At 49.7% G+C, this 26648-nt stretch overlaps 1 protein-coding gene across 1 annotated transcript; it reads left to right on the top strand.

The window, feature by feature from the left end:
* The first annotated feature begins 298 nt into the window (after nucleotides 1-298).
* Nucleotides 299-26285, top strand: SREBF2 (sterol regulatory element binding transcription factor 2). Its single transcript, XM_055809095.1, has 19 exons — nucleotides 299-541; nucleotides 4919-5299; nucleotides 6230-6411; nucleotides 7603-7743; nucleotides 9516-9737; nucleotides 10838-10952; nucleotides 11148-11329; nucleotides 12077-12269; nucleotides 13136-13317; nucleotides 13985-14258; nucleotides 15221-15390; nucleotides 15600-15768; nucleotides 16343-16463; nucleotides 18021-18130; nucleotides 19451-19583; nucleotides 20124-20292; nucleotides 21561-21746; nucleotides 22652-22763; nucleotides 23432-26285. The coding sequence occupies exons 1-19, from the start codon at nucleotides 460-462 to the stop codon at nucleotides 23650-23652; spliced, it is 3345 nt and encodes a 1114-aa protein (XP_055665070.1). The 5' UTR covers nucleotides 299-459; the 3' UTR covers nucleotides 23653-26285.
* Nucleotides 26286-26648: the final 363 nt, after the last annotated feature.

Below are 26648 nucleotides of genomic sequence, written 5' to 3'. Positions count from 1 at the left end.
TGGCCTTTCGGCCCCCCAGCCCGCCCGGGAGCGTGGCGGTGCGACCCCTGCCCCAGCCGGGTCTTCCGTGGGCAGAGGAGGAGCCGGCGCCTCTCGCCCGGCTCCCACGCGTGTCCGGCCCGGCCCCGCCCCCTCATGAATATTCCGACAGGGGGCGGGGTGCCGGGGCGGGGCGACCTATGCTAATCGCAGCTGCTGATCGCTGACGTGCCATCACACCACGCGCCGCCGCGGCCGCCGATTGGCCGGGGCCGACCTGGTCTCATTGACAACAAACCGCGGGGCGCGCGCGCGCCGCTGCCGTGGCGGCGGGCAGGTGGGGGCGGGGCCGCCGGCCGGCCGGGGCGGCCCAAGATGGCGCGGGGTCGGCGGCGCTCGCCGGCAGCCTCCGCCTGAGCGCCCGGGGCGGCGGCGGCGGTTCATGCGGCGGAGCGCCCGGCCGCGGCGGGCCCCTGCGCGATGGAGGGCGGCGAGCTGGGCGTGGAGAACATGGAGACCCTGACCGAGCTGGGCGACGAGCTCACCCTGGGCGACATCGACGGTGGGCGCCGCGGAGGGGGAGGGGGCAGGCGGCGCGCGTGGGCTGCCCCACGCAGCGTGGGGGGAGCTTGTGTGCCTTCCCGCGTGTGCGCGCCCGTCGGGGGCTGCTGGTGTTGCCCGGGGGGGCCGGGGTGCGTGGGTGGGGGTCGTCCCCCCACCCCCCGAGCGGGAGCGCAGGGCGGCCTCGCCGGCTTGGCCCCCGCGCGTGGGGTGCGCTGCCCACGCGGTGCGGGCCGCCCGCGACGGGGGGCTGGCGCGGGCAGCGCCCCGTGCCGGGCGGGGTGCGGGGCCCGTCCCGCCGGGCAGCGCCTGGCGAGCGGCCACGCGTGTCCGTGTCCCCCCCTGCCGCGTGGCGTGGGCGGCCGGTGGCCAGCTCCGCCCGGGCAGCGCTTTTGGGCGACTTCCACGGCGCTGACCCACGCGGGGGGGGCGTCGCGGCAGGCGCTGCGAGAAGCCGCGTGGGGGGCTGAGCCCCCGCAGCCGCCGAGCCCTTTTTCCCACCCGCGGTCCCCGTGGGAGTGGGTTGGCGTAGGTGACCGTCTCGTTACTCTCCGGCAGCCCCAGGCACACGGGGCGGTGGTGCTGCCCAGGCTCCCCTCGTGTTTCCTCGTGGCTCTCTCGAAGCGCGTGCGAAGCACTTACCGGAGCCGTGCCGCCACGAGTGCCCGTGGGAGGCTGGGCCGCCTCGCCCTCCTCCGCTGAAACTAGTTAAATTTCCCTTTTTTTGCTCCACTGTCTCGTCATAAAACTTCACCGCATCAGTGGCAGAGCTCCAATGTGCAAGAAAATCCCCTTTTCCCACCGGAGTGCAGCAAAACGAGGTGCCGGTGTGTGATGCCTTATTTGGTGTTTCCCAAACAGCTCCCGAACACCCATGAAAACTGATTTCTGGGTGACCCTCTGCACGGGGCTGGAGCCGGGGACCTGGCTCGGCTCCTCTGCTCTGTTCGGCTGTAATCCTAAACAGAGCTCGGCTTTGGGGGGGGGGGTGGTCTAAACCATCCGTGTTTAGCAGCTGGGAGATGAAATTGAACACGTGCTTTTAAGTTTCTAATTGCAATTGATTTGCAGTGTAGCTAGGAGCAAAATTTATACTTTTTTTTTTTTTTTTCCTTTATGATAAGTAAAAAAAGAGTATACCTTTATGAGAACGTAAGGGCCTTAGTTATCACTTATGAAGTCGGTGGTGCAAATCGAAGGTGCTGTTTGCTCTTGTTTAAGCACCACATAATGACTTCTCGGGTTCCGTATGGAAACACATGAATTCCCATGAACCTGGAGCCGCCTCTGAGCCATGGTGTGCCCAGGGAGGTGTGATTCAGACCGATGAGTAACTCAGGGGTGGGAGAAGCGAGCTTCACCTTCCTCCCAGGGTGGGTTTTCCGGGGGGGGGGGTGGGGCAGGTGGAGTTATATGACAGTCCTGCTTTTTTTGTGCTCTGACAGGGATTCATCCTGCGGTTTGAAATTTTCCAAGGGTTTTGATGTGGTTTTAAGTTGTCTTGTTGCCGGGTCTCATAGTTCCTTTCCCGTTCAGGCTGAGGGACCTTCACCGCCTGCCATAGAGGTTCTGATTTTGTGCGGTAGAGGAGGAATGACGCTGGTCTGGCAGATGCGCCCACTGTTCTGGGATGTTGGCACTCACTGGGGTGGTGCTCCAGGACTGGGTGCAAGGCTGGCTGGGGGGTCCCAGTGCTGAGCTGAAGGCATCTGGCCCTGCTGCCGGCAGGGCATGGCCAGGTGATGCCGGAGAGTAAGGTCCGAGTTGGTCGTGGGTTCGAAGCCTGTCTGGGTTCGGGGTGGAGGGCTTGTTTCTCTCGAGGTTGGGATCTTCACTGGTTTCTGTTTCTTAAAGTGCGGCATCTCTGGGGGTGTCAGGAAGAGCAGCTGGCGTGTGGGAGAGCTGAGCCGTGGCCCGGGAGGGTCACCTAAAGCTCAGCTCTTGCCTTTCAGCCAGGTATATGGGTGCTGGGCTAATGAAAGCAGCAGAAGTCTTCGGTGGGCTCGGTTTCATTGTGGACATTTTTTGATGGCTTAGTTTCTGCAGTAACATCTCACGGCGCGTTAGGGTCTGAGACCTCTTCAGCGCAGGGGGTGCAGGTGATCTGTTGCCGACGGGTTTATCACTGATAGCTGTCCTGTCAAAGCACCCAAGCTTTCTAACAGTTAATGTAAACACTTGCTCTGTTCTCGGTGTAGGCAAAGGTGTTTTTCAAAGGCAAGAGATTTGGGTCTTGGATGTTGCTGTATCTCTTGCTTTCTATTTTTCTTGTGTTGCTACTAGGAAAGCTCTTGCGTTTGATCCCCTGGCAGTTTCTTTAAAATTAATCTTTAGACTTTTTATATTTAGCCAAAGTTGAGTCCATGATAAAGATGTGATTTAACTTGTGAGAGCAAGAGTAGTTTTTCTAATAAGATACTAAATCTGCTGTGTTGAACACAATGTTCTTTAAAACACAGTACTTGGAATTTGGCTCTTACATCGGAGTTTACTTTTCCAGAGGAAATCTCATCTGATTTATTTTATCCTCTACTTGCAGTAGTGCTGTCTGATGGTGAAATAGCAGTGCCATCAAATGAAGAATTTGAAAGTACGTAGAGTTGGGGTTATCAAGTGTATCATGTTGAGGGTTATTTGGGATGGTCTTAGCTCCAGTCAGTTTGAGGGTGAAAAGCTGTTTAATATCCATCTAGATGTTGTGCAGAAGTGTTAATCTTTAGATTAAACAGCCCCTCCTTGCTCTGGTAATGTGTTGTGAAAGTTTACCGAGGAATTGCATGAAAAACCCCTTTCATTCATTTAGTTAAAAGTGGAAACAAAGGTTTGGTCCAGCTGGTCCCCGAGGGCGGCTGGTGCTCCTTGCCGGGGAACAGCGTGTCCCCACTTAGTGTCAGGTTATAAATAGGTTAGGAGGACACATCTCCCAAGCTCCTTCATCCAACATTCAAGTTCTTAAGAGCAATGGTCATGGTTGCTGCTTAAATGTGTGTAAGGATGTGGAGGGATTGCAGTCAAAAGGGAAGAAGAGTCATATTATAGAAACACAGCAAAACGTTTGTTGAGGGAGCAAGAAGCTTGGAGAACGATCCCTTTTCTCTTCTCAGGAGTGGCAGACACATTAATTGGATAACATGTGGGTGGCATTGCAGAGAAGCAAATTAATAGCCCTCTTGTTGCTGGGACAATTTCCATAGAAACGTTTTGTGAAAAGTTTGGTTCTTTGAACCCCCTTCATAAAGCACAGCAGCAACATCCTTCGGGTTTGTGGATGAGAACGCTCCTGGTGTAAGGAGCCCTTTGCCTTGTTTTTTCCCGTAAACCAGAAATTTATTTTCTACTGTCTAAACTTGAATTTATTATTTAGTTATAAACCTTCTGTTATGTTTGTGGGTCCTCTTCCTTTTTTCCTACGTCAGAGAAAAAAATGAAATAAGACTTCCAGAAAACTGTGGAAGAGCCAGTGCAGCATGGGCAGGTCCTGGGGCGGGGAAGGATGTCTGACTGCTCACACCACTGCCCACACACAGATCAGGGGAAGCATCCAGGTAGCTTAAGGTTCATAATTGGATTAAATTGGATTAGATGGAGGGAAGAGGAAGCTTTGCTTATGAACAATGATCTCTCAGTTGCAAAATTTTTTAGTCTGTAGGGGAGAGCTATAGCGTTGTGGTGGGAACCTCTTGATGTGGGCTGGTAAAATCCTGGAGAAGGTGGGATGGAGAGAAGCTGCTGTGCAGTGATTGCAGGCAGGGGATAAATAGGCAAAAAAACCCAACAAAAAAAAAAGTTATTCTGGTGGTTAAACACAAGCATGGATTTCTCCTGCTGTAGTTCTATAAAGTGTTGTTTCCTTTAGTCTTTTTTTCCCCAGTTTCTGTTATGCTTGAAAGTAAAACAAAGTTAAGATGAATTCTTACCCTGTTTCTTCATTTTCCAGATACTTAGTGGGACAGGAGGGATAGGGGGCTTGAAAGCACCCTAAAAGTTGGGTGGGAGAACAGTTAATGCTGGAGTTGCATGGGTGGTTGGTTTCTCCCTTCTGCAGGGATTAGACTGGAGCAGTGATGGAATGAGACTAATATTTTAGATATATTGGAGATGGCTTTAAATTCTAGTCTGTGCTTGGATCATTTAGTCTGGGAAGGTGTTGTAGGAGAGTCCTGCCTTTCTCCCTGAACTGCGGCAGCAGTGCCTTGCCTCTTGCCACCTGTTTCTCTCTGGAGATGTTAGGCTGGTGTGATATGTTCTCTGGAGGTTTTGAAGGACCCAGAGCTCACTTCTGTGCATGCGCGCCATCATTTGAGCCCTGACATAATGGCAGGTGTCAAAGCATGTGGGCAATAAAATAGTATTGAATGCATTTTCTTCTGTTTTACAGAGATGCTGCAGTTCGTCAGTAACCAGGCAGGAGACTTTCCAGACCTATTTTCAGATCACTTGTGTGGCACCTTTCAGGGCAGCGGTAGCAGCAGCAGTGGGACCCTGGAGCCGCAGGTGCAGCGGCCGTACAGCCAAGTGCAGCTCCAGCCCTTCCCAGGGCCCCCCGCCTCCCCCCAGCTCCAGAGCCTGCCAGTCAAAGCGGCGCAGGCAACACCTCCGGCCCCTCCGCGGTCAGCCCCTCTGCTCCAGCCCCGGCCCCCGCTCCAGCCTCAGCTCCAGCAGCAGGCCGTCATGATTACGCCGACGTTCAGCTCTGCTCCCCAGACCAGGATTATTCAGCAGCCAGTGATCTACCAGAACGCAGCCACCAGTTTCCAAGGTAGTGGCTGGAGTGCTCAGGATACGGCTGTGCCTGGGACACTTGTGATTTCGGGGCGCTCAGGCTGCGGGAGTGCTTGGTGCACTCACAATAAATGGTGTCTGTCAGCATTCAAACTCCAGAAGCATCCTTGGCCACAACAAGGCTGACCATCTTTTTCTTGCGATGCTGCCTATGGGGCATCCCTTCTCCTGTTTCTGTGGCTTTGGACTTGGGGGAGCATGAGGAACTGTCATAAATCAGATCTTAAGTCTTTTTGTGTGACCTTTTGTGACAGTTGTCGTCTGGATGCTCTCTTCTGTTATGGGCTTCTCTCCTGTGGCTCGTGGGAGTTTTGACAACAGTATGTCTAAAAAATGGTTGTTGCAACCCTGTCCTCCCGCTGATGGGTGCAGCAGGCAGATCCAGTCCTGAAGCTCTGGTCTGTCCCATGTGGCAGTCCAGAATGAAGGCATGTTTTTAGCTACCAAACTCTCAAGTGCAGTGCTTGCGTTGAGCAGAGACACTTGTAGGGATATTTAATGCTGATGAGTGCCAGTTATCTTGATTCTCTTCAGTAGGTGTTGATAAATGATAACTTTTCATGGTAAATAGGATCCTATGGTCCACTGAGACCAGCAGGAGTGGGCAGGTGCTGGGTACTGTGTAATGTCACTCAAGTAATGAGTCCTGTGCTATCAGACCAAAGGTTTTTGACTTTAATTTCTCCTAGCTGATCTTCTGTGCCTCCTGGAAGGCTGCTATTCTAAGTAGTGTCCTCTTGCAGGAGGCATCAAAGGAGCTGGAAGCTTCCCACTGTGTGGGATGTTAGATGGATGCTGCTTACTGAGAAGCTCTGGGAAGGAGGGGAATGAAGCTAGGAGCATTTGCAGGCTCCAGAACGGAGACCTGTGTCTCTGGACTCTTCCTGACATCTCTTTTGCTTTTCAGTTCTCCAGCCTCAAGTCCAGAGCCTGGTGACGTCCTCCCAGGTTCAGCCGGTTGCCATCCAGCAGCAGGTGCAGACGGTGCAGGCCCAGCGCGTGCTAACGCAGGCTGCCAATGGCACCATCCAGACCTTAACGCCAGCCACGGTCCAGACAGTAGCTGCACCACAGGTCCAGCAGGTTCCAGTGAGTAAAACCACGGAGTGATATGAGGGTACAGCAGAAAAAAGAAACTGCTTTTGCGGGTCTGGTCCCCTGGCTTGCCAGGGGAAAGGTGGCAAAGCTTGTAGGGTTGGTGACCCTGGGTAGCATTGCTTTTGCGCAAACGTCTTTACGTGTGAGACTATTTCTAGCCAGCCTGTGTTCTGGAAGTGTTTTACTTTGTGCAAATTGTGTGTGAGTCCCTGTTGTGAGCTGTGATGTGACTTCAAGTAGCAGGCCACCATTTTCACTAGAACACCTGCATAACTGAGTATGACGTAAAATATTTTGTAACTTGGTGCTGCCAAACTGGATTGGAAACCTTACTTGAACAAGCCTTCTTTGACTTTTGCCTACTTCATTGCAAGTCTGCCACCTCTACCGTGTCTTGTAACGGCTGGCTGATGTTGGAATGTTTTCTTCCAGTTCTTCTGCCACACTTTCTTTGATCTTTTTGCTGCTACGGTGTCATGTGATTTTGTTTCAAAACATACACAAGGCTTTTTTGCCTTTGTGTGTCTTTGTATCACGTAAAAACATTTATGGCTAGGGGACTCTCTCAATATGACCAAGTTGCTCTGGTTCAGTTGTACTGTGCCATCTACAGTGCTCCCTGTATTTAAGAGCCAACAAGGTACTTGAAGAAATAAAAGCAAGCTGTGTTATGGCAAAATAACTCTACAGTTGGGGTTGATCTGCTTGTACATTAATGGTGCAGATCCTTTCAGTTAGATTGGAGGGGTGGAAAGCTACTACAAGTATTTGCCAAAGCAGGCTGTCCTAGCCGTGTTAGACTCTTGAGTACTCAACGAGTTAACGGAGAGAGCTAACTATAGGTGTAATTGGAGAGGGGAAGGGAGCTTTTCAATCAGCTCTTTTGTGGTTTTACATACTTGTTTACTTCTGGTGACTGATTTGAAAACCAGTGTCCTGGTGGTTCCTCTGCTCCCCTCCCTCCAGTACTGTTCAGACTGTGTCCTCGTCAGAGTTTGTATGAGGGGCTGACAAAAGCCATCCAGATGATGCAGAGCACAAGGTGAAAGAAAAACTCGCCCTGCTCTTTTGCCATTCACTGAGATGTAAAGTGATAATTCTCGTTGCTTACCTCTGGCTATTGAGATCAGCAGAGGAGTATGTGCCTCCTCTCCCCTTCACCTGTAACTCTTTTCAACCTAGGTTCTGGTCCAACCTCAGATCATAAAAACAGACTCCCTTGTCTTGACAACCCTGAAAACAGATGGTAATCCCGTTATGGCTGCAGTACAGAACCCAGCACTGACAGCACTCACTGCTCCCATTCAGACCACAGCTCTGCAGGTACCGTATGGATGTTCTTCTTCCTTCCCTCTCCTCGTTGACATCCTTTCTTCTTAATGCAAGGGAGAGATTTGGGCTTTAGTATTCTGCAGTGGTGCAAACGAGAGGGGTTTTGAGGGCTGCTCTAGACATGTCCAGAGTGAGTAATACCCTGTTTCTGCCAAGGCTAAACACACAAATTGTAATTTTTTGGCAGCCTCCCATGGCCAGTAAGCAAAGACCAAGGGCATGCTTCTGTTTACTTTTTTCTGGTGTTACAAGGAGAGGGATATGACCTAAAAATTCCATCCAGTTTTTATCCTCTGGAAGATACTTGAAACTGAAAGCTAACTCGCTCAGAATACCTGTGGAACTTTCTTTTCCCCTTCAGTAGTGTCTAATAGCAGTATGTTGAATGTGAAAACTAATTAAGCTACTTTTCAGAGGGCATTTGCAGTGAAGATTCAGTATAATCATTGGAGATAGCAGCTGTGCTTCATGGCCTCCGCTTCTTATCAACTCTGAGAAACTTATGCCCCTAAAGACGCATTTATTAGTCCTGTACATTCTGAACAGATATCTTTGTTCAGATATGTACTGGGGGAGATAAACTTACAAGTCTGGACTTAAGTTTTGACTTCTTTTGCATAGCATGGTAGGCTTCTTACGTACTTGTTAGTAGCCAGGCTAAAGTCTTCAATTAACCTGCTTGCCTTTAAGCGACGTTCTCACACAGAGGTGAGGTGTATGTGATTGTGTCTGTCTGAGATGCAGTCAGTAAAGCGTTTTGAATGCATTGAAATTTGGTGGAAATAGCCAAGGAAAGGGGTAGGACTTAAATTCACTTATTTGTCAAGTTCCAGCTTGAAATGAAACTAAATTAATTTCTAATATCTTATTTAGAAGATTATTTTGGAGTCAGAATTGTTCCTGAAGTTGCTCATGGCTAGTTTATTCTCATTTTAGTCTGTCATTTGACAGAAATAACTCTTCCTCTCCATAACCACTTCCATGATCTTTCGTGTACTTTAGAGAACATGTATACTGTTCTCAATCTTGTTTTGCAGGGTTAAGCAGTCTAAACTTTCTTTACTCCAGCTGACCTAGAAGCCCCTCTGTGCAACTGTTCTGGTGGGATTCATCATCATTTATTGCAGAGTACATACTGCTTTAGTGTGGTGTGGGTGGTCTGTCCTACATCTAGATGCCCAAGTTTGAGCTTTTCACACCAATGTATATCACTCATTGCCTTAGTTCCCCATCCTAAGGCATTTTTATACCTTAAGGGCCTGGTTTGTTTTCCATTTAATTGAATTCAAATCAACCGCATTGCTCAAGCCGCCGTTTGTTTTTCTGTAGTCAGGTCCTTTCTAACATTGTTGTCACCGGTTTGGAAGTAGCATTACCTGTTGCTGATTTGATGACTTTATTTGTCCACAGAAAAACTGAATTTTGAGACTTAGGGTGTAAGGATTGTAGGAGCAAGGAGGAGCCTTGGTCTTTTTCTCTATTTAGTGGATGAACAGAGCAAGAGTGTTGATGCCCTTGAAGAACAAGAGATGTTCTTACTCCCCGGTGACCGATGTGAGAGGCAGTGGCAGCTTTTTCCTGTGCTGCTGTGCCAATGGGCATGTTGGCTAAGGAGGACGGGGCAAATTGTCATATCTCTTCTTTTCTGAGCTGTACAAACTTTTCCTGATTCTTCTTTTGTTTACTGCTTTTTCTTCTACCATCATAAACATTATCTGAATTGCCTGATTGCTCATGACACTTGTTACACACGGCCTTTGTAGACCCTCGTTGGGAGCAATGGGACCATTTTGACCACAATGCCAGTGATGGTGGGACAAGAAAAGGTGCCTATCAAACAAGTTCCTGGGGGCGTCAAACAGCCAGAACCACCTAAAGAAGGAGAGAGGAGAACAACTCACAACATCATTGAAAAACGTTACCGGTCATCCATAAACGACAAGATCATTGAGCTGAAGGACCTTGTCATGGGGACAGATGCCAAGGTAAAGATGTGGAATAAGAGCAAGTCTAGTGTCATAAATACTTTGTCTTCAGGTGCTCATTGTTCTACCAAATGAAGCAGATGGGTACCTGCAACTGTTAGTAGTATGCACACATGTATTGGGATAAGACTGGTGAGAAGCGCTTGTGTGATGGGAAGCTTGATAATAGTATTCAAGAAAGGTTACTTGTAAAATGTTCATTTTACTATGCCAGTGGTATGTTTCTTGAAAATAAGCTACAACTTAATGCATTTCTTCTTTGTTAGGTCTAACTTAAATAGGCCCTCTAGGTAGAATATCCAAGTGGATGTTTTGATAACTGCCAAACCAGAGCTTGCTTAAATTAAGTTTCCTTTTCTGTGTGACTGCAGTAGGGACAAGGATTTACAGAGCTTTCCATTTTGTTTCCTTTAGATATCGAGTTGTAAAAACTCCTGCTCTCTCAAATATTAGAAGCTTTCTCACACCGTGTATTCAGGGTTGTCCTATTCACTTTACTTCATGCTGGCAGAGCAGGGAGATAGTGTTCTTGATACCTTGCATGGTGCCTGTACAAATACGTGCAGTAGTGAAGTCACCTCCTATTGCTGAGTGGGACTGGAAACTTAAGTTTTAAAAACACTAGTAATGTACAGTGGCTTTGTAGTACTTGAGGCTTGTGTTTACATGCTGAACTTGTCCGCTGCTGCTGGAAGCAATTGTTTTCAGAGGGATGGCCAAGGCAGTGACTCAAGGACATGACAACCACTTATCTCAGAATTAAACAGTGAACTATGGCTAACAGACAGCAGCTTGTTCCATCCCAGAAGAGAGCTACTTCATTTCAAACCTATGGTACTTTCAAAGGACTGTTTCAGTTTGAAGCCTAGATGTGAACTCTATGTGTAATTAAGATGTTAATCAGTTTCCGTTTTACTATTTTTCTAAGATCTTTGAGGGACCTCAGGCCCTGTGTGTCTTTCAAAGTCTGATACCTTGCTCTTTCTATCTCTTCTTTCTATCACCACATGATATAAAGGCTTGTGGTACCCCTAGAAGCAGGAGTGACCTTTTGACACCCTTAATATAAACTGATTTTTCTACATCTTAATTCCTTACAGATGCACAAGTCTGGAGTCCTGAGAAAAGCCATTGATTACATTAAATACCTACAGCAGGCCAACCATAAGCTGAGACAGGAGAACATGGTTCTGAAGCTGGCTAACCAGAAAAACAGTAAGTTGTGGAGGCTGTGCAGCACAGGGGAGGCAGTCAGCATGAACGTAGGGTGCCTCTTTGCAGTTTCTTTTCCTTTACTGAGGTTGCGTTGGTAGGGGCCAATGTTACTCTGGGTGATGGAGCCAATCGGAGCAACACTGGCAGGATGTACGATCAAGAAACATGTGTATAATGCAGTCTTGATTTTTGCAGAGCTGTTGAAGGGCATTGACTTAAGCAGTTTGGTTGACAACGATGTGGATCTGAAGATAGATGACTTCAACCAGAACGTGCTGCTGATGTCTCCTCCAGCCTCTGACTCGGGATCCCAGGCTGGCTTCTCTCCCTATTCCATTGATTCAGAGCCAGGAAGCCCACTCCTTGATGATGCAAAGGTACTTGAGACTTCAGCTGTCAAATTCAAGGCACCTACTTCAGGGATACATGAGGGCCAGAATTTAAATTCTCATTCTCAAGAGTGAAACCAGCAGACATCTGGCAAGCAGATCTGTAGGGGTCAGAGATCCTTTGTAAGGATGAAGATGGTGCATGGGTGTGATTTATCTTTCCTTAAATGATTGAGACTGCTTCCTCAGCTGTGTTATCTGAGCCATACATTAGCTGCTAGAAGAACTGTACTTAGCCTTCAGCCCCTGTAGAGTCTCTGTGGACTTACAGTGCATGTTCATGACCCAAAGAGCCCATGGCTTTCCAGGGATATATATGTCCAGTGAATAAAGCAGGAGAACTTGGAAATGGATAACATCAGCTGTGGTTAATGAGATCATAAACAAACAGTAACGGAAAGCTGTTGGCTGTCTTCTGATGACAGGCTTGTTTTGTGGATATGACAGAAAAAGTGGGTCTTCTGACAGATCCTCAAAAAAAAGTGAAATGACTGGGAGCAGAACGAAGGTGAAGGCACTCAGATACCTCAGCCTTATCTTACTAAGCTAGGAAAGGCTTCACTGAGATTCTTGCTAATTTTGATCTTAAAAGTAAATTTTAGAATGTATTCTGTTTCTCCTTCTTCCCTACCCCTCCCTTGGCATAAGCATTTTATTATTCTACAGAATGGTAAGTAGGTTGGGGGGGGGGGCGTTCCTTCTCTTACTTTTCTTTCCATTCCTGTTCCTTTGAAGGTTAAAGATGAGCCTGACTCTCCTCCTGTGGCCCTTGGTATGGTGGATCGCTCTCGAATACTCCTCTGTGCTCTCACGTTCCTTTGCCTTTCCTTCAATCCTCTGACATCCCTCCTGGACGCCCGAGGAACCCCGGAGTCCGACAGCCTGGTGCGCCACAGCTCTGGCAGGAACGTGCTGACCATTGAGTCAGGTAATGAGCTAGAATAGTTTGGACCACAGAAACTGGCCAGGCTTACGCGGTCTCCCTAAACACCATCTCCAGCTGTGACGGCTGCAGGTCATGAGATGGACTGTCAGTATGATGCAGTAGGATGGTTTTGTGTCCTCAGGGAGCTGTGTGACCTTTGCTTAATGGTTGGGGAGGGATAGTAACTGCAGGGCTGGGTGTGAGAGGAGATCCAGCCAAGAGTGGTTGGACATGGTTCCAGTTTACATCCACATGCAGCTTTCTTCTTGCACAAAACCCCCTGTTGCTCAGTGTGGTGAGGTAGAGGGGGAAGTCTGTGAGACATGTTCATTTTCTATTTGTTTTTAAAGTAACTGATTTTTATAACTTAATAATAAAGTAGTAGCTGAAGAATTACTTCAGAAACACTGTTGCTATGTAGGGTCTTGCAACTGGCTTGTTCAACACACTTATTCTATAATAATAATGGTTTAGTGTACGGTAGCTTAGGGGAGGGCAGGGGTTTCTGTAGGCATGCTGTCATTTTCCCGACTGGTAAATATGCTTCCTCAGTGTTGCTTTGTAAACTTAATTAAGACCAGAAAATGATACTGAAGTACTGAGTAGCCATGGGTGTAGCTGGCTCTGATTTATTATAAATAAGTCTTGTAAAAATAACTATTTTTATTTAGTTGGGAATATTCTAGCTTGGAGGTTGGATGAAGAGTTGTTGATACAGGTGTTTCCTGATGAAATTGCAGTCTTTGCAAAAGTTGATACCATGTGTGGCAAGCGTAGCAAGACATGCTTCTGGGTCTGTGCTCATGCTGTTGCTATGCTTTTGGTGTCCAGATTAACTTTTAACTTTCCTTTTGGCATGATGATGGCAGATGCAGGCGGTTGGTTTGGCTGGATGATGCCCACACTGATCCTGTGGCTTGTGAATGGAGTGATTGTGCTGAGCGTGTTCATAAAGCTCCTTGTGCATGGAGAGCCAGTGACCCGGCTGCACTCAAGGTCGTCGGTCACGTTCTGGAGGCATCGCAAGCAAGCAGACCTGGATTTGGCACGGGTAAAGTTGACTTGTGATTTTGCATCAAATGCATCTTCTAGGAGGGGGTGTGGGTAAATATTGCCAAGTGAGGCAGTGGCTTGGCACTTGCAAGAGCATGGTGTTCTTGGAGTGAATTACCCTGTCTGATTTCAGAGCAGGTGGTGCTAGGTTGTCTTGAGCAGATTGCTGTCCTCCTTCAGCCTAAACTAGTGCTGCATGGATGTCAGCATAGCTTCTGTCCTTGTTCCTTGCTGCTACATCTTGTAGCAGTCTTTGGCAGCAAGGTCTTGGGTTTTGTCCAGAATCTGGCCTCTGCTGTGTCTTTTTTTTTCTACTGTCCTCCAGCCTCTTGGAAGTCCTCTCCATTGTTGAGGCAACATTTGACTTTTCAAGTGGGGACCTTGAAACTTCCACGTTGTTTGAGAAGGCAGGAGCTCCTTTCACCTAGTGCCAGTGTCTCACAAGCAGTGCAGGATCGGAGCCGTGTGTGGAAACATATGTATAGGGCCAGATTTGAAGGTGGTGTAAATTGTCTTCATGTTCACTGGGGCTGTGTTGACTTCTCACAGCTAAATCTTGTCCCACCTTGCACATCAGTTTGTCTTGCTCCTGATGCCAAGGAGGTCCCGAAGTGTTTCTGTGATGGTGCTTTTTGTTATTGGACTTTTTGTCACATTATTTGCAGGGGGATTTTGCTGCAGCTGCATCAAACCTGCAGACTTGCCTGTTGGTACTCGGCCGAGCACTGCCGGCTTCCCGTCTGGACTTGGCCTGCAGCCTGTCCTGGAACGTGATCCGCTATAGCCTGCAGAAGCTGGCGCTGGTGCGGTGGCTGCTGAAGAGGACTTCTCATCAGTGGCGGGCAAGGGAGGCCACTGCAGGCTTTGAGGATGAGGCCAAGACTAGCGCTCGGGATGCAGCTCTAGCATATCACAAGCTCCATCAGCTCCACATAACAGGTGGGAGCAGAGGTGACAGATCTGCTGTCCTTGATTTGCCAAAGGAGGAGGCTCAGAGCTGATCCTGGGGGATACAGGGAGAGGACTACCGCCTCCCTCCTCTGGGAGGGTTGCTGTTGGAAATCAGCCTGACAGATTTCAGGGGCCGTTTTCTAAAACACGGCAGGTTCATGCAATAAAAGGGCTCTGTAAGAACGGCCAAAGCTGCACAGTGTCTCTAGTTACATGTTCCTGAGTCTGCAGAGGTGGCTGAGAGTCTTTCCCAACCAGCAGTTGACTGAGTCCAGTTGCTTTTTGCTGCTGTTAAGTGCTTGTTTCATCCCTGTCACTTGGGAACGTAATGTGGAAGCAGGAGCTGGGGTTGATTGCTGGAAGAACTTAAATCTCCAAAACTGTGTAGAGTGCAGATTGCCAGTTGTTGTTGATATGCTTTGAAAACCTGGGTGTGTGCACATGTCCTAAGGAAGTGCTTGAATGTTCCTTGTGAATGGTTGTTTTTGCTGTCCTTGGCAAGCCAATTTGCCATGTTAATAGGCTCCAAGCACATCAGAAATCCAAGCTAAACTTCCTTCTGCCTAATCATGCCGTGTGAATTACAGCCATGCCGCCAGGGATAAGTACTTGTTCTTAATATTATCTGTGTAGGTACAGGTGTGGACTGCAAAGACAGTGATGAATATAGCAAGACAAAATTTGCTGATGACTTTATCCTGACTGGTTTAGCTGTACAGGGCTTTCTGGCAGAAGTGAAGCTGTGGATGCCAACCTTGGTATCTGTGGAGGGAAGACTCAATTACAATTGTCCTGTTGCCTGAATACAAAGTAGGCATATGATGTAATCTTCTCTTGTCAACAGGTTCTCATTGTCTCTATAGGATAGTAGCCCTGCAAATCACAGTAGTATTTAGTAGCTGGTACTACTGCATTAAAAGTTAACACTTCTCCTTTCCCTCCTGGCGCAGGTAAACTTCCCTCCAGCTCAGCTTACTCGGGCTTGCACATGGCCCTGTGTGCTGTGAATCTGGCCGAGTGTGCAGAAGAAAAGATCCCACCCAGCACAATGGCAGAAATCCACCTGACAGCTGCGGTTGGCCTGAAAACTCGCTGTGGAGGCAAGCTTGGTTTTCTGGCGGTGAGTTATCTCCTCTCCCATCACACCTCTAAGTGGAGCTCTAGGAAGGCCTGCAAGCTGGCACTGCCATAGCTCAAGGCATCTGCTAGCACTACAATTACAACATGGCCTGTGGTTATGATACAAGCTGTAATTATGATAAGACCTTTGTCCTTGGTGGTGTGTCTTTCCCTGGATGCTGTTCTCAATCTTAGCATCTCCTTCCGCAGGGCTACTTTCTAAGCCAGGCTCAAAGCCTGTGCAGCTCGGAGCGGAGTGCTATTCCTGACTCGTTGCGTTGGCTGTGCCACCCCCTGGGACAGAAGTTTTTTGTGGAGCGAAGCTGGACAGTGAAGTCTGCTGCAAAGGAGAGCCTGTACTGCACCCAGAGGAACCCTGGTGAGAGTCGCTTGTGTCCCAAGTGTGTGGCCTCCCAGCGCTTTAAGCCTGGCAGTCTCTCCACTTCTGGGACAAAAGCAGGTGTCTTGTTTGAAAGTGTGCTCTTGTATGTTTGCCCTGCTTGTGGTCTTGATGGGCAAGAGGGGCTGTGCAGCTGAGAGACATCACCCCAGCCTGCAGGAGCTGGCTTTCCTCCCTTTGTATGCTGTGCTGTGTCATCCTGCTTGTGTCTTCATGTGCTGGAGCACAACCTGCATGTGGCCCTGAATGTCTGCGGGGTGACTTTGGGGTTGCTAAGGTTTATCCTTTCTAGAACAGTGTCATCACTGTTTTGTTGAGTGGCCGAAGTTCCATGGGGATGTTTGGCCAAGGGCTACAGCTTTATAAATGGATTAAAGGGTTAAAAAGGCCCTGAAAACTTAGTCTTTAGAAATTGTTGCCTTAATTCCTGAAGGATTTCCCTCTACTGCTCCTCCTCTTGCTCCTACATTTTGGTGATTGTTTTTAGTTGTGTCGAGAGGTGGCTATCACAGGATCCAAGTGGAATGGTTTGGTTGTTGTTTTCTTCCTCTAGCGGATCCTATTGCTCAAGTTCATCAGGCATTTTGTGAGAATCTGCTAGAGCGAGCAGTGGATTCACTTGTGAAGCCTCAGACTAGGAAGGAGATAGCAGGACAAGAGGAGGAAGAGCCATGGTAAGTTTATGTCCTGGGCTGGGGACTGCTGCCCGCAGCTGCAGGCTCTGAGGCAGACCTCAGAACCATTGACCTTTGGGGCAAACTGAATGGTTAGTCCTTATTAAAGACTTGAAATGACAATAATGTAAGTTTGGCCACCACAACTGATTAGAAGACCAACCTCTACCTCTTCATATTAAAATTCCTGAAGTCAAAGGTGAACCTGGGTGTGGTAAGGATTTCTGGTATCAGCTGGCGTAGTACTGTTTGATTCCTGAACTGGATGAATCACACTTTCTCTGCTGTAACAAAGCCTAGTGTTCAGGAACACTGAAATCAGTGTGCACCTACCACTTCTGTGGACCAGAACACATGTCCAGGCCTCTAAGAGCATGATGGTCTGTCTGGCCTGTCAGAGAGTGACCCCACCAGCTCGCTGCCTTATGCATGTGTATTCTCCTAACTGAAGTGCTGCCTTGACCACCAGCGAAAAATCAAACTGATGCGTGCAAGAGATGATGTTGGCCAAAATTGTCATTGCCTCTAAGCTCCGTCAGCAGTTGAAAGGGGCTGACAGGTGGGATTGGAGCAGCTTTTTGTACTGAACCCTGTCCAGCTCTCTCCTGGACTCCCCAGGAAGCAGAGCCCCAGCCTTTGCCAGCAGTTTGGCACTGTTGCTACTGATCTCCAGATATGCTGGTGCCAGGCAAATGCTATGTAAATATATGGGAAGGCTCTGTAAGAATGCTCTCCCCAAGAAATGTGGATAAAAGCCTCAGATGGGAAGATAACCCAGTTTCCCTGCCTGTCAAGGGAAAATAATGCACATTTAGCTTCCCCCCCCCCCAATCTTATGTCTGTTTTCTAGCCATGTTGCAGAGAATGAGCAGCAGTTTGGTCTAATTGCTTGCACAGTTCAAATGCTTATGCTCAGGTGCTGCTGTTGATGATAGAAGGTAGCAGGATTTGTGTGAGTGAGGTGTGTTGTCAGTATACTTGTGGGAGTCCTGTCTCCTCTTAGGAAGCACCAGCTTTAGTAATACAGCAAGCCTTTTTGTCCCCCTCTAGGGGGAGGAGCTCAAGATCTTCCTTTGTAGCATGTCCCAGGAAATTAGATCGTTGCTGCGTATGCTACTTTCTCTGACCAACGCTATAAATGTGTTTTCACTTGCATTCATACATATTTGCATATATGCAAATAGTCACTTCCAGAAGTGTAATGCAGCCTCCTTTGGAGGCAGTGATTGAAAAGGAGCCTGTAATCAACTAGTAACATATGTCATGCCCAGCATTTCTGTAGCTGAGGTGAGACTCCCAGGGCTGACTCTAGTTCTACGCTGGTGGTCCTGCATGGGGAGGTGTGAGGGTAGTCCTCCCTGAGCATCTGTGCACTTCTGCTCTCAGGGTGGTCTCTTCAGTCTGGCAGTGTTGTGTTGCTTATAGAGCTTGGACTTTCTGCTGACTTAATGGATCAGCGTTGTTTAAAAATGCCTTGTGACTGATGAGAAACACCTTCAGGCTTTGGTGTCTCCTGTTTGACAACATAGTGAAGGTCTGCCTTGCTTCTTGTTTCAGCGAGTTCTCTAGTGCCATGGAGTACCTGAAATTGCTCAACTCGTTCTTGGACTCAATGGGAAGTGGAGCCCCACCCTTTGCCAGCAATTCTGTACTCAAGTCCGCCCTGGGTGAGTCTGGCAGAACTGAAGCTCTCCCAGCTCCAGGAACTCTTGCTGATACGCATTCCCTCTCTGCCACCTCTCAAACTCCAGACAAGGAGAGATGCAGTCCTTGGAATGAGACTTGACTGCTGAGCAGCGGCACACCACAGTGTTGTACAGCAGCTCAGACTGGAAGGTGGTGGTTGGGAAGGCCTGGACGTTCAGCTGTGTGTTGTAATGCTGGGTGCCCAGGTGGGGCTGCTGTTATTTGTATTGCTGGGCACATTCCAAGCTGAAACCTGTGCCCTCACCTGGGAGCTTGCTTCTGGCAATGCGAAGCGAGAGGAAGGGTGTAGCATGTAAACAAGCATAGCAGTGTTGCAGTTGAGATACAGGAAGGTTTTTTCCCGATTAATTACCTGTTGGACCAAATACAGTGAGGTTGACCTCACTTTCACAACAGCTGTCACTTATATTCCTCAATTTCCAGAGGCCTGCTGCCCCTACTGTAGGGAAGCTCTGGGCTTATATTGAGAGGTGCTTGGTTTGGTCCCTTAATGCATATCTAGTGGAACAGTGAGAGCTGTAGGCTCCTCCTGAGCCATGCCCTTATCCGGGCTTGGCTGGCAGCAGGCTGCTGGAGGCTTCGTCTTGCTTGGTGTTGGTACAGACAGCATCTGGCAGCTCACCAGGGTGCTGCTGGAGCTTTAGAAACAAACTAACTGTGCTGTACCTAAAATGTGTAGAGCAAACATAGAAGGAAAAGAGGATACTTCTTTTTCTCAAGATTATTTTTTGGTATAAAGGGAAGTCTATATTTGGGTCAATATTGTCATAGAATCTAAAAGCAGGTCAGAGTAGCAGAGCATATTTCCTTTGTCCCTAGGCAGGCTTTGAGACGTTTCTGAGGGGATGTTAAATAATGGAGGGAAATTATGTAGGGAACCTGATTAACTGGCTTGATGGTGATTAGTGCCAAGGCATGGTATATACAAGTGGAGTTGTTATTTTGGGATGGTGAGTGGAGATCCTTGTCAGGAAGGAAGTCAGCAGATTTCTAGACAAGTAGGCAGGGTAAGTTCTTATTGACAAGATGCAAACTTAGCATCTAAAACTCTGCATACAGTCAGGTGTAGGGTGTTTGCCTGCTACAAAGTTCCTTTGGGTTCCTGCAGCATGTTTCACCATTTACCTGGGTGGCTGTTTTCTCATGGGATCAGTTTGGGCTCATTAGTATCAATCTCAGTGGAAGGCACTGGCAAGGGCACATGACACCTGCCTGCTTTTCCAAGCAAGGAGGAGCCAGGTGTCCTTTACTGGGCTGCAGCTTATGATTCTGTTTTACAGGCCCTGATGTGGTGTGCAGATGGTGGTCAGCAGCGGTGGCTATGGCAATCGGTTGGCTCAGGGGGGACGATGTGGCTGTGAGGTCGCATTTTGCAGAAGTGGAACGCATGCCGAAATCCCTGGAGATGTCAGAGTGCGTAGGCCTTGGACAACTTTCAAACCCCTGCTCCTTTCATATGGGGGGCGGCTCTTCCCTAATGCTGTCCTGTAGGGCTACCTCTACCTGTGCTCTGGAGTTGCGTGCCTCTTGTGCTCTGGGATGTAATAATATGACATGTGATGTGCTCAGCAGCTTCTGTATAGTCAAGGCTTACAGGCTGATATTAGAGTTGTGGACTGGAAGTGTCAGAATTGCTTTTTTAGGAGTGTCTTCTGGCTTTGTTCTAATTGCATAACCTCCTGCCTTCCAAAATCGGACAATAAAACTTGACGGAAAGGCTGCTGTCACCATCTTGGTTCTTTTGCACTAAAGCATCTTTGCCACTTTCCTTCCGTTTCTCTGTGCAGTCTGTGTAGGGAGGAACAATTTCCATTTTTTTTCTGAGAAATTATCTCTGCTCTTGAAGATGGAGGCTAAAAGCTGATGCTGGTTGCTGCTTGGGCTCAGCTCCTGGGACTGCCCTGTGGCAGCGTGCCACGATACTGCTTGAAAGCAGTGCTCTCTTTCTTTCAGGAATGCCCTGGTGAAAGCCACCTTCTATGTGTGTAAAGCCATGCAGGCCTCACTGTCTGGGAAGGCAGATGGACAGCAGAACTCCCTGAGTCACTGTGAGAGGGCCAGCAGTCACTTATGGAACAGCCTCAACATGAGCAGTGGCGTCTCCAGCACCGTCCTCAACAGTGTAAGAGCTATAAGCCCCAGGGTAACATATGGTCTGTCCCTGTTGTAAGGCTGGTCTTGCTGCAGGTGTATCACTTCACCGTTGTATCTGCATTCTCCATCCATCCTGTGTCTCCTGGGAGTAGAGGGCAAATTTCTTCACTTTCCTTGCAAAGGGCATTGACATCTTTCTGCCTCTGCTGTATGGAGGAGCAGAGCTGCAAGTACAACATTGTTTCCCTGGGCATGGTCTCAGGTAGCTGAGCTCTCACTTCTCCCCTACTAGTAGCTATCACCCCTTTCTGGTGCTTTGACCACTTTGACTTTGGCCTGCAGAAAGCATCCGTCTCTGTCCTCCAGAGGAAGTTGCTGGCACCTGTAAAGCAGGACCTCATTAAGTCAAGCCAGCTCGGTTTCAGGCAGCACTCATGAGTGTTTGAACCCTCTTCCACGAAAGTGGGACTGTGCCATGCTATTCCTGAGTTTGTGTGGGGCTTGTTTCTCTTCTTTCCAGGATTACCTAAAGCCAGAGCTTCCCTTCATGGCATATGGGACACAGTTCTAGTCCCTTCTGTCACTCCTGGGTGGCAGCTGTAGTGCATTGTAGTTGCATTGCATGTTGTGGCAGTAACTGTGCAATGTTTCTGCAGTGCAGTACAGAGGCACTCTCCACTTCGGCAGCACGGTTAGAGTCCCCTAAGAGCAAGCAGGGCAGCAAGCAGTGCGAGGGGGCAGAGCAGATGGGGAAAAGGGATTTGGGCAGCCACTTCGGGCTATGTCAAGACTGCCTTTTCTTTTTCGTGGTGGTTTTTTTTTGTTTGTGGGTTTTTTTTTTTTTTTTTGTCTCCAGTAGCAAGGCTGCCTTTGCTGTTTCCCACTATTGCCGTTTGGACGGGAAAGCCTTTGCAGAAGGCTGGGGTGTTGCTGCTGCCATATCCACTTGGCACGTCTTGTCTGGGGTGGGCTTGGGAGTCAGCCTCGCAGAGGTGTTGGCCCTCCTGGAGGGGACAGCTGCTGCTTGGGCACAGCCTGGTGCTTGTTCCTTAGGCTGGACCTCTCGGGGCCAAGCCTCAGAGATGCTGCTAGGCAAAAGTACAAAGTCCTGCTCCCTTCAGTGCGTTGTGGTGGGGTGACTTGGCTGAGAGGGCTGGGGTGGCCCCCTGGGTGGGCAGGAGGTGCTGCGGCCACCCTCCCGTGGGCCACGTCAGCAGCAGTGTAGCAAACAGCCTGTTACTCACCTGATGAGTTGTGTTAATAAGCATGTGTGCCTGGTCCCCCTGGCTCTTGCAGATGATCCAGCTGCTGGCCTGTGACTTGCTGCTCTCTCTCCGCACCAGCCTATGGCAGAAGCAGGCGAACACCAGCCAGGCCCTGGGTGAGACCTACCATGCCTCGGCCCCCGAGCTGACGGGCTTCCAGCGTGACCTTGGCAGCCTGCGCAAGCTGGCCCACAGCTTCAGGCCCGCCTATCGCAAGGTGACAGCTTGCCTTCCCTGCCTGCTCCACCGCCAGCTTAGCTGTTGTCCGAGGGGTGACAGGGAAGCTGTGGCCCTTGGAAGAATGTAGGGTGTATGTGGGCTTGAGTGGTTTGGGCGCTTGGGGTGGGATGGTCTGCCACCAGCAGGCTCCAGGCTCTCTTGGTGGATGATGAAGGAGGTTCCTGTGGGAGTCTGGTGCACGTGGGGAGGTGGCCACCTTAGTTTCTACCTAGGAAACAATCAGGACATCTGTGTTGCCAAATAAATACCATGGCATCCTGTCCTTTAATGTGGCTTCAGAGTGGGTCAGTCCCCCAAGGGGGTGTGAAAGGGGGCTGCCTCGGCCATGTTGGCTCTGCGGGTGACTGTGGGGTCAGATGCCTTCTGCACCTGTAGAGCATCAGGTGCTTCTCTGGGGGCTTTCCCCCACTTCTGTTTAGTCTATCTAGTTTGAAGCCTCTGTACCGGAAGTGTAGTCGTCTAATACTTGGACAAAAGTGTTGTCCTGATGTTGTCCAAACTCTGGATTTCAGAGTTTGGTGCTGTTACCGGAGCACTGCGCTAGCAGTGTGGGGTGAGACACCCACCTAGGCCACAGTGCCAGAGTTTGCTCTCCCATTTTTCTGCCCTGTTCCGTGCTCTTGTTCCTCCCCTTTCTAGGCCACTCAGGTATTGAAAGCAGGTGTTTGGGTTTTTTTTCCCTTCTCGCAGTTGCCTTGACTTGCAGATTTCCTAGAGACAGGTGGGAAGGTGAGGGAGGACTATGGAAGTGGGTCTCTGTTGTTGTCAAGGCATCAGCGCTCTGCGCTCGCAATGCGGTGGCTGAGGGATGATGTGAGTTCAGCCGCAGCGTCACCCCTATGCCAGCCTGCCTCTCACCCTCCATCCTGCCTTCCCTTCCAGGTCTTCCTCCACGAGGCAACTGTGCGCCTGATGGCGGGTGCCAGCCCTACCCGCACCCACCAGCTGCTGGAGCACAGCCTGAGGCGACGCACACCCCAGAGCAGCAAGCAAGGTCAGCCCTGGGGCCGGGGCAGTGACCTGCTGCTTGTAGGGCTGGGAGGGGGCAAGCGCTGAGGCAAGGTGTAGGGGAGTAGCTGTAGCCTGCAGTATCATCCCTGTGTGAGAGGCTCAGGGTGACGAGCTCCTGTTAGTCTGTGGCTCATGAAGATGCTTCTGCCATGCTCTCTACAAGCCAGCTAACGTGAGCTGCCAGCCCTGGACTGGAGGTGTTGGTAGACAGGCTGGAAAAACGTTTGCCTTTGTGCAACCACACATGCACAAAATTTGGCAAGCTGGGGTTTGGGGTGGTCAATGCAAAGGCAGAAGCCAGGAATCCTAAAGGGGGAGAGCCAAGAGATGTGATGCTGGTTATAAAATTCCTTGGGGGTTTAAGGAAATGGGCAGATGTGCATGCTGGTGCTGGGATGAGCCCTAGGAAGTGAAGTGAAGGGGACTGTCTCTGTAGAAGATGAGATTGTCAGTCCCTGGCTGATTCCAGCTGTGACTGTTCTCTGTTAGCTTAAAGTCACTGCTTGGGGTCCGCAGGGTGCCCCCAGTTCTTGGCACAGCTGGGGGATGCTAGCCAGAGATGCTAGTGCCCGTTGAGGGCCCACATGGAGGGATTTTGTCAGCACAGGTGGTACCTTCATCATGAGGTTTTTCTCTCCTCTTTGCACATAGGTGAACTGGACACCCTGCCGGGCCAAAGGGAGCGAGCCACAGCCATCCTGTTGGCCTGCCGCCATCTCCCCCTCTCCTTCCTGTCCTCCCCGGGCCAGCGAGCAGTCCTGCTGGCTGAGGCTGCCCGCACGCTGGAGAAGGTGGGGGACAAGCGCTCCTGCAATGATTGCCAGCAGATGATTGTCAAGCTGAGTGGGGGCACAGCCATTGCTGCCTCCTAATGCCAGCATGGGGCCACCTTGTGCAAAGACAGCCTGGTGGACTGTCAGCCTGGACTTCCCTTCTGGAGCTTAAAAAAAAAAAAAAAAAAAAAGTGCTAGGTTAGGGCTGTGCCGGTGGGAGAGGGAGGGAGGGTTTTGTTTTTGTTTTGTTTAGCTTTATTAGCCCCCTTGCTTGTTCTCAGGCGCTGCAGCAGGATTCTGTCTGATTGTGGATTTTGTGACCATGCCTGGGGCTGTTGGTGTTGGGAAGTGCTGCCCTGACCTGGAACCCCCATCCCTGCTGGGGGGAGAAGGCCACAAGCCCAAGGCACAGAGAAGTGGCACGTTCTCTGTCTGTTCTCAGGGGCATCTTGCTCTCTTCCCAAACACCTCCGTGGAAAGAAACCTTTAGGGAGGGCAGAAGATCTGCTCAAGTCCTGTGGGGCTGCTGGAGGCTGGGGCTGTTCCCAAGAGAGAGGGGGAAGGCACCAGCTTTCCTTTAGCTGCGTGTCAGGAAGCTGAAGCCTCCTTAGACCCAGCTTAGAGGTGCTCTGGGAGTATTGCTTGGGGCCAGTACTGCTGGGCAAATTTCTCTACAGTTTTTATACAGTTTTTTTATAGGAGTGTTCGTGGCTTTACAAAAATGTAGGGAATGATGCAGCAGATTTCCCTTCCTCTCCACTTTGTGCATCTCCTTCCTGTGATGGCTGCCTCTGGCTTTTGGCAGGGAGCTGGGTTTGTGGCAGCCTACAACAGGCAGAGCCTTGTAGAAGGCCAGGGTGTCCCTGGTCAGCTGGTGCTGGGTGGCAGCAGAGGTGGACATACAGCACCCTACACTCAGTGTGAAGGGTGAATGCTTCTCTGGTGCCTTTTTGTTGATGCAGAAACAATTTTTAGAAAGAGGTTTTTATTTTGCTCAACTCCCAGTCCCAGAACTTGTCTTCAGGTGTTTCTCCTTCCCTTCTCCAACTGCTCAACAGCTCTGGAGCTCCTGCAGGGACTGGGAGGCGCTGGTTCAGGGTGTGAGTCTCCCAGCTGTTACCATCGCCATACAGAGCAGTTTGACTTGTAGGTGTTGAATCACCTGTGACTTTCCAAGAGGAGGAGGTGGACTAGGGACGGGGAGGGAACGTTGCCCTCTTTCTGCCTTTCCTGTTGCATCTCTCCAAAGTGAAGTGCAAAGCAGTTGCCCTGTCACATGTGCAAATGTGGAAATCAGCCTTTGGCAGGTGAACATCGCTGTTTCTCCCTGTGCGTATCCGGTGTGTGCTCCATGTTGGCAGCTAGAAGCACTTGGATATGGGCAGCAGCCCAATCCTGTCCTGTCCCAGTCTGGTTTGTACAGGCTTGGCTCCTGCACAGTCATAATTTGGGGTCTTTTGCAAGAAGCTTCTACAGGTATCCAGTTTTTATAGAGGGGAGTTGAGAGCTTGATCTCCTTCCAAAATGAGGGGAAAAAGATGGGGACTTGTTTTCACACTTTGCTTGGGGTCCTTGGGCATCTGGGAGGGGGATTTGATGTGCTGCAGGAATTGAACACGAGTAATGCTAGTCCTGGAATTGCCCAGCTTCAGCAAGGTGGAAGCAGGGGGTCAGGAGAAGCCTGTCTCTCAGCCAAGCCTGTTCCCAGTGACCCTGGGCTATAGCTGCAAGCAAAAGCATGAGGACCAGGAGATGCTTCCCATTCTCCCCCGCTTTATTTGGGGAATAGCTGGTGGACACCCAGCTGCAATAACTGGCAGTCTGTGCTCCTCACCTTCCTGGCAGGCAGGGGGGTCCTTTGTTGTGTCAGCAGTTGGAGAGGAGCTCATCTGTTGGGGAGAGGTTGCTCTCGGTGTGTCTTCAGTCTGTGTTAGAGGATGCTCTGGTGGCAGCAACTTCTGCTCTGAGCAGGTATCATAAGTATGCAGAACAGCTCTTGGTTTTGGGTGGGTTTTGATTGCCCGTTCCCAAGTTTCGTGTCTTACCAGTGATCCTATTTTGGGGGTTGGATCGTATCCTTCTACTTTTTCTCTTAAGTGGCTGTTATGCTGTCTTCCTGGTCGTGGGTTTTTCCTAAAATACAGAAACTCCTTACCTGTGGGAGCCTCTGAGTTGTTTTGCATTTCCCCAGGTCACGTGCAACACTGTGAAGTTCCTGCTTTAGTAAAAAGGGGAAGTGATGCTTCGGGAAAACAGTGATGTTAAGGCTTCATTTTGGTAACTTAACGGTGGACTGAGCCCTGGGGGCTGGGCTGCAGGGAGTACCCGCTGGGCCAGGGTCTGGGAGGCTGCTGGGCTGAAACCCTGGTAGCTAATTGCGTGATCCACAGAGCGTCCTAGCACTGCTGGTACTTCTTTCCCCTCCAGGGTGAGGGATCTTTGCCGTGTTTTTTCTATACCGTTCATAAATTTGCTGCCCCTCTGTCCCTACAACTTTTTTATATGTGTGTGTATATACTGTAACTTTTTTTGTTTGCGGTTGGGAGGAAATTGTTTTATGGATTATGTGAAGAAAGTCTATTTATCCACATGGAGTTCAGAGTAGGGATGCTTTGTGGTAAGAGATGGAACTGGTGGTGGGGAGGTTCCCCAGGGAACATATCTTCTGTCTGAAAACCCTGTTCCAGGGCTCCTGAGCATCTGTTACCTAATAAAGGTGAACGTTACCACCACCTCCTGTCTGCCCTCTTTCTCTTAGCCCTCCTTATCCCACCCAGCAGCTGCTCTTAAGCATAGGTGAGCCTGAAACATCCTTCAGAGACATCCAGCCACACAAGCTCCTCAGGAAGCTGTCATTCCTTTGTTGAGATAATCTGGAAAATGGAGCTGTACAGCTTGCAGTGAAAGATGGTCCCTTGGTGGAGCAAGTGTGGTGTCTCCGTGCTCCTTTGGAAGCAACCCATGAGGCCGGGGGCTAGGGCAGAGCCAAGCAAGATATTGCTGGGCTAGAAGCCCGCAGTTTTAGGAGATCTATATGGGAGGGAAAGCTTTTACCTGACCTTGCTTGGAACAATGTCCTTTCGCTCCATCTATTT

Source organism: Falco peregrinus, chromosome 6 (genome assembly GCF_023634155.1).
Source record: "Falco peregrinus isolate bFalPer1 chromosome 6, bFalPer1.pri, whole genome shotgun sequence".
In the NCBI taxonomy this organism is placed as follows: Eukaryota; Metazoa; Chordata; class Aves; order Falconiformes; family Falconidae; genus Falco; species Falco peregrinus.
Note: the sequence above shows the minus strand (reverse complement) of the source record. Positions and strands in the feature narration are given on the sequence as shown.

Excerpts from the sequence above, each read along its gene's own strand:
- SREBF2 (XM_055809095.1), top strand. The coding sequence starts at position 460 with ATGGAGGGCGGCGAGCTGGGCGTGGAGAACATGGAGACCCTGACCGAG. Across the intron at positions 10,953-11,147 it reads GCTGGCTAACCAGAAAAACA|AGCTGTTGAAGGGCATTGAC; the intron begins GTAAGTTGTGGA and ends TGATTTTTGCAG. Across the intron at positions 20,293-21,560 it reads CCAGCACCGTCCTCAACAGT|ATGATCCAGCTGCTGGCCTG; the intron begins GTAAGAGCTATA and ends TGGCTCTTGCAG.